Source organism: Sorghum bicolor, chromosome 7, assembly GCF_000003195.3.
Source record: "Sorghum bicolor cultivar BTx623 chromosome 7, Sorghum_bicolor_NCBIv3, whole genome shotgun sequence".
NCBI lineage: Eukaryota > Viridiplantae > Streptophyta > Magnoliopsida > Poales > Poaceae > Sorghum > Sorghum bicolor.
The window spans coordinates 64,727,641-64,734,162 of record NC_012876.2 but is presented as its reverse complement, the minus strand read 5'-3'; the positions used below and the strand labels follow the sequence as shown (position 1 = coordinate 64,734,162).

General features: G+C 47.0%; 1 protein-coding gene across 3 annotated transcripts; it reads left to right on the top strand.

The window, feature by feature from the left end:
• LOC8055221 (phosphatidylinositol/phosphatidylcholine transfer protein SFH13) lies at positions 301 to 5,197 on the top strand. Of its 3 annotated transcripts, XM_021464232.1 has the most exons (16): positions 301 to 493; positions 601 to 871; positions 1,000 to 1,093; positions 1,199 to 1,472; positions 1,595 to 1,694; positions 1,782 to 2,048; positions 2,131 to 2,208; positions 2,287 to 2,388; positions 2,470 to 2,519; positions 2,626 to 2,725; positions 2,817 to 2,915; positions 3,016 to 3,132; positions 3,270 to 3,432; positions 3,953 to 4,320; positions 4,479 to 4,556; positions 4,658 to 5,197. In XM_021464232.1, the coding sequence occupies exons 3-16, from the start codon at positions 1,087 to 1,089 to the stop codon at positions 4,676 to 4,678; spliced, it is 1,824 nt and encodes a 607-aa protein (XP_021319907.1). In that variant the 5' UTR covers positions 301 to 493; positions 601 to 871; positions 1,000 to 1,086; the 3' UTR covers positions 4,679 to 5,197. The 3 variants fall into 3 exon arrangements, with proteins under 3 accessions (XP_021319907.1, XP_002445947.1, XP_021319908.1); XM_002445902.2 differs by lacking the exon at positions 601 to 871; XM_021464233.1 differs by lacking the exon at positions 601 to 871 and having other exon boundaries at positions 978 to 1,093.

Genomic DNA, 6,522 nt, shown 5'->3' with positions numbered 1-6,522 from the left:
CCATCCATCACCCCCGATCCCAAAAGGTCGCGGAGATATCTGATGTGAGCAAGAAACAACGAACAATCCAGGTCCACCTCATCCGCCTGAAAGCGAACTCGCCACATTTTCAGGCGATTGAAAAAAAATCATTCCTTTGGCTGGCCCATCGTCCATCACGGAATCTCATCTTTCCGCAACAAAAGCACAGCGGACTGTACGCGTACTCCTCGTCTACGGGTATCTATACGTATGTGCTTACAGTGAACTGTACAGTGTGTCTCCGGATAAAATACGGTTATAAAGCAGCCCAGGCAGTGCCCACCTCCCCTCCAGTTTACCAACACCAGAAGGAGCAAACTGAGAGGAGACAGAGCGGCACAGTTGGAGAGAGAGAGAGGCAGAAGGAGCACGGGAGCAGGGGAAGGGAGAGAGAGAAAGCGCCAAGCCTCCAATCTCTCGCCTCTCCTGCTGCCAAGGTTCTTGATTGATTCCAATCCACCCAAAACAAAATGTGAGTTCTTCTCATCCTCCCCTGTCCCGCGAGAGATTTTTTTTACTGGGTTTTGTTTCGTGGATGGGATCTGTTTTGCGCGACGATCTGTCTCCCTGTTCGCGCAGGTGTTTTGTTTTGTTTGCGGGGGGTGCGCGGTGCCGGACCGATTGGAGCTGTCATGTCAGTCTTGATCTTCGTTTTTATTCTGCTCAGAAGGAAGTTCCTCCTGGGTTGGGAGGGAGTAAATGAGCGGCGCCTTCCCTCCCTTGTCGATACATGCTGTTCCTCTGGGTGGAATTTATGGCGACTCGGACGCCACGCTGCTTTTAGTAGTAACCAATGCAGGTTCCTCCTCAGGGCCTGGAAGCTGCAATCTTTTTTTGGCAACGAGATTTGGTCCCTAACCTCCCCCTCCGTTTCTTCCTGCTCAGATCTGTTTCCGTGGCACAAGGCTCGGACTGCGCTACCAAAATGGTTGCTGTGGCGAACTGATCATTGCTAGTGTTTCTTTTTCTCTCCCGCAGACAGTGGCGATTGAAGGTTAGGTGCCAGAGCGCGACGTCGAGGTCTCAGCTGGGATATCCAGGAATCCTGAATTGACGGCGGCGAAGATGTCTGGTAAGGGGAGAAGCGATTCCTGTTCTTTGTTTTGGAAAAAAAATTCCATTCTTTTGTTGTTATGGTGATTAGCGCAGCGCCGTGCTAATCTGTGGCTGCCTGCAGTGAGCCATGCGGAGGACATTGAGATATCGCTGTGCGACGGCAACTCGGAGGACGAGCGGCGGCGGCGCAAGATCGGCTCGCTGCGGCGGAAGGCCATCCACGCACTCAAGAAGCGAGGGAGGCGTCGCGTCGACTTCCGCTTCCCGCCGGCGGCCATCTCCATCGAGGACGTCCGCGACGCCGAGGAGGAGCGCGCCGTCGCCTCCTTCCGGGAACGCCTCGCCGCGCACGGCCTCCTCCCCGAGAAGCATGATGACTACCACATGATGCTAAGGTCACATTTTAAATCCCACCCCTTTCTTTCGTTTCCTGCGTTTGGACTTTGGACGTGGTTTGTGGAATGCCAGTATCCAGTATTTCAAACTCGTGTGGCCTTGTGAATGTTTGGTTCATCAGGTTCCTGAAGGCCAGGAAGTTCGAAGCCGAGAAGGCAATGCAGATGTGGTCAGAGATGCTGAAATGGAGGAAGGAGTTCGGAACTGACACCATCCTTGAGGTGATCACTGTGAAGTCTTGACCGTGAACAATCCTTGGGAATCTTTTTTATATATACTAATAATCTCCTGTTACTTCACGCGTTCAGGATTTTGAGTTTGAGGAACTGGATGATGTGCTGCGCTACTACCCTCAGGGCTACCATGGTGTTGACCGCGAAGGCCGACCGGTGTACATTGAGAGGCTTGGGAAGGTGGATCCAAACAAGCTCATGCAGATCACGTCGGTGGATCGCTACATCAAGTACCATGTCCAGGAGTTTGAGAGGGCCTTCAGGGAGAGGTTCCCTGCTTGCACATTGGCTGCTAAGAGGCACATTGACTCCACCACTACCATCTTGGACGTCCAGGGTGTGGTATGTGAATGATTCAGTTTGATCTGTGCTTACAGAATGCAGATCTGTTTCATCATTTATGTAATTTGGTTGTTTTCTGCAGGGGTTTAAGAATTTCTCCAAGACTGCAAGAGAACTAGTACACCGGATGCAGAAGATTGATAGTGACTATTATCCTGAGGTAATTATACTTTTTAATGGGTAATGTGTTGTTAGGTTTTGCCTGGTGACCCAATCAAGTAAAATGTAATGAATGCAGACACTCCACCAAATGTTTGTTGTGAACGCTGGTAGTGGATTCAAGTGGATCTGGAACAGCGTGAAGGGCTTCCTTGACCCTAAAACTTCATCCAAGATTCATGTAAGTTCCAGAAATTATATACCATCCTTAGTGGACACTTGTTTGGTAGCACAATCATTAGTTTTGTTTTCTTCTATGTAGGTGCTCGGTTCGAACTACCAGAGCAGGCTTCTTGAAGTAATAGATTCGAGGTAGGTGTGTACTCATGGGTAGCAAAGCTGTGTTCATCTGAACTTGTCTCTTTAGCTGTTTCCTAGCTTCAGCCCTCAGCATTTAATAATGCTTGTATTTTCTCAGTGAGTTGCCAGAATTCCTTGGTGGTTCATGCACATGTAGTGACAAGGGTGGTTGTCTTGGATCGAACAAAGGGCCGTGGAATGATCCTTATATATTGAAGGTGCCATTTTCTGTGTTGTGTTTACATGCAAAAGAGTTCGTCTAGATGCTGTCCTTGTTTCCACATGTACTTATAGATATATTATTTGTAGCTGATACACAGTTTGGAGGCTGGATGCGCGAGGGAAATCAAGCCTGTGTCTGAGGGGGAGGAAAGAAGCAGCTCTTCTCTTCGGTTGGAGCAGTTGAAAGTAAGATTCTAAAATTACAGCCTTCATTAGGAGTAATGCAGGAAGCTGATTGCCTCTCTGGATTCTTGTTCTAAACTACTACTATAATTGCCTCTTTCAGTGGCAGGGCATGTTAAGTGACACTTCAAATGCTGAATCAGGATCTGATGTTGATGATTTTGGTCCATATGTTCAGAAAGTTTCGGACTACGGTTGCTTGACTCCAGTCCATGAGGAAGTAAGTTTACCCATTTGCCTTTGTTTCTTACAGTTGCATCAGATTTTCCCTGTGCTATTAGTCTTATGAACTTCATTGGTCATTCTGTCCATGGTACCTTGCAGTATATTGATTTTTTGTATTTATTTCTGCCAAAGGTAAAGGGCACAGATTGTGCAACATACTTAAGCTGTGATGATCAAAGTCACCCGGATATGGCTCCTGAATCTTACCATGGAGTGCGACGAACTACTGAAATGGTGCAGAAACCAATGGCTGATTTCAGGCAATATTCCACCAACAGAAGGCCTCGTGATTTAGGTATCTTCTTTTCCTATTATTTTGGTTAATGGAGTTTTGAACCCAAAGTTGCTTGTTAACATTTTAGTAAGGACATCGAAGATTGTGTATGATTTTCTTGTGTCGTGTCACAGTAACCATACATTCCCTGGCACCACAGACATAAAACTCTAGTAAATGATAATGGAATTTTTACTGCGAAGATGGCTGTCATTGTCATAATATGGCTAGGGAACAATGGTGTGGTACCTGCCAGGTGTGCTGTATGGTACATGGTGTCCTCATGTAGGACCGATTCATTTACTATGATGTATACTTAATATGTTGAATTGACTCATGGTGGACGTACATCATTAACATATTGCAGTTTATAATTTCCATGTGTGCTTAATTTGATTTCATTCCTTGGTTTGCTTTGTCTGGGTTGTTTCTTTTGTTATGCAGTTCATCTTAGTAGGAACCTTTGCTGGAAGAAGCAAACTTGTCTTTTTTACTGCCTCTATTATTTGCAACCATTGTTGAAATGTTCTGTTGTTTGCAGGGAACAATGCTCTGAATGTCAACGACACAGTTGTTGAAAGGGGCTGGGAAAATGTAGTGAAGCTAGTAGTTACAGCGTTGATCAAGCTCTTTTCCTTCATCCGGCTTTTCATCTCTAGAGCTGAGGGGAGGCTTGAGAACGTCAATGGCCCTGCTCGACCAGCAACACCAGCAGCAGAGAAGCCAAAGCCTCGAGTCGTCAGTGATGAAGAGGTGTGCGCCTGTTTACAGCGTATCGACAATCTCGAATTGCTGTGCAATCACCTTGCCACCAAACCACCACAGATCCCAGAGGACAAGGAACGCATTCTGTTGAACTCATTTGAGCGGATCAGATCCGTTGAGGCTGACCTTGAGAGGACCAGAAGAGTAAGTTCTTGTGATTGGCCATGAAAATCTAGGCTGTGCATGTCTCGACATAGCGATTGATTATTTGGATACACGTTAATTTATTTTGTGCCATCAGAGCTATTGCAAGGTCTAGCATTTTGCTACTCTGATCTTTCTCATTAATTGTTTGATGCCAGCTGTTGAATGCGACCGTGGCCAAGCAGAAGGCATTGGTGGAGACTCTGGAATCTGTACAGGAGTCGTCTAGAGTCAAGGTATAGAATACCTAGCATTCCTTCATTCTCTCAGTGTCGTGAACTGAACTTCTCGCTGATTTCAGAAGTTTGCTAAGCTGAATGCCCTCTGTATGTTGCAGAAGCGGATGTTCTGTTCATAGGACATGGAGCTGAACCTCAAAACCATGTCGTTGAGATTAACCAACCAACCAACCGTGAAGCGTGACGCCTCAAGCTGCCACCAGCCAGAGCCATTTTTGACCTTGCCGCCACCACCGCGGAAAATGGAAGAGAAGACCGCATCATCCCTGTTGCTTCCTTCCATTCTCCCCGTTTTTGTTCCTCCATTTGGTTGTACTCTACCGGCCGGCGCCCCTGTCTGTTGCCTTTTTGATTGGTGAACGCTGCACCGGCTGGCCGGCTGCCGAGCGCCATGCCAAGTGTTGTTTTTTCTTTCTTTCTTGGCCGAGACCTCCATTTTGGGGCAGAAACGCCTGAGAGATGGTGCGAGTTGGTGTCCGAATGGTTGGAGTCGTTCTGTACTGAGTAGTAGTGAGTACTGACCCCGTGGCTAGAGCTGGGAGGAACACAGTGGCGAGCTTGGTGTTCTGTACATGCCACCAACTGTGATTCTGGTGGTCTGCTAATACAGATTGTTATCACAGTGCTTGTTGCCGTTCTGTGCTGAGATCCGTTGGTGGATCGGTTTGGTTCACCTGGTTGCTGGTGCAGACGTATAGACGTACGGTTGCATTGCATGTACTCTGTACGAGGACTGTACGTGTGGACAGCATGGGCAGCACGGCAGGCCGCAGGCACAGCTGTGCTCGTCGGCAGCAATGGCCAATAATGGCGAAGCAAAGGCAACAAGGGCCCGTCTCGGCCGTCGTGTCCCGCCGACGATGCCCCGGCGCCCACCCTCCACCGCGAGGCGAGATGCCGCAGGGCGGTCCGCCTGCCGTGGTGTTGCCGTCGGTCGGTCGGTCGGCCTGCCGGCCCGTCGGTGTGGTTGGTGTAGTAAGTAGGGCCGCGCGGTGCGTGCATGAAAGCACATGCTTTATGGGCCTGAATCACGGTGCAGTGGCCCGATGGGTTTGTGCGGGTTGCAAGGCTTTTGGCTCAAAAGGCCGAGAGACTTGTAGTTGCTACCACTTCTAGCTCGTTCTTTTTTTTTTTTGATAATTTATGGTGTGTTTGGTTTGTGGGTGCTTTATGAGGTGATGTATTGACGCCGTATTAGATCATACACCAGTTAGTGCTGGATCATCTGGGTTACCATAGACCAAAGAATGCAGCGAAGATCACACTTATATGATGAAAAATAGAGAGGTTTACGAGCAAACTACCAAAGGATATGTTACGTGGTGAAAAATGTTTCCAAGAAAACTAGCAAAGGATAGCTATCGCGTTTATGTGGCAAAGAACGGCTAGTTTTCCAAGCAACCAGCAAAGGGTAACTAATCGTGCTTGCGTGACGAATAATGAGGAACCTTCGAAGCACTCGTTCGGGAGGGACCTCGTTAGGACCATGACATTGACGGGTTGCCTGGTTGGTTCGCAAGCCTAGGACACCATCCTTAATTGTTGGATCAAGAGAACAACATGAGTTAGAGGACATTAAAAAGTTGTAGGTGTAAAATAACGATTGGATTGTTGGATATCTTAATCACTATGTACCCCTTATTTTATTGGAAGTGGAGGTGATATTATCCTGTTGAAAAATCAATATGGTATTATTATTATGTCGCTTTATAAAATTTTCTTTAGATCGGACCAGCACTAATCATTGGTCCTCTTAAAATTGGTATGGGCCCGATTTAAGTGTCAACATGATGCCTCATGAGTTCCTTCTATAATTTTTTATGGAATCAACTTAATCCTCCTGTTGTCATGTATATACTAATTATTAACTTGTGAGGAATAAGGTGACGCACAAACCAAATAAAAATAAGAAAAAGATGGACCAACTCATTATAATATACTCAAACTAAATTAGAGTTATCGT

Bases quoted from the DNA above. Each gene is read 5' to 3' on its own strand.
- LOC8055221 (XM_002445902.2), top strand. The intron at 1,473-1,594 runs GTCACATTTTAA...TTGGTTCATCAG, and splicing joins GACTACCACATGATGCTAAG to GTTCCTGAAGGCCAGGAAGT. The intron at 2,916-3,015 runs GTAAGATTCTAA...TGCCTCTTTCAG, and splicing joins TTCGGTTGGAGCAGTTGAAA to TGGCAGGGCATGTTAAGTGA.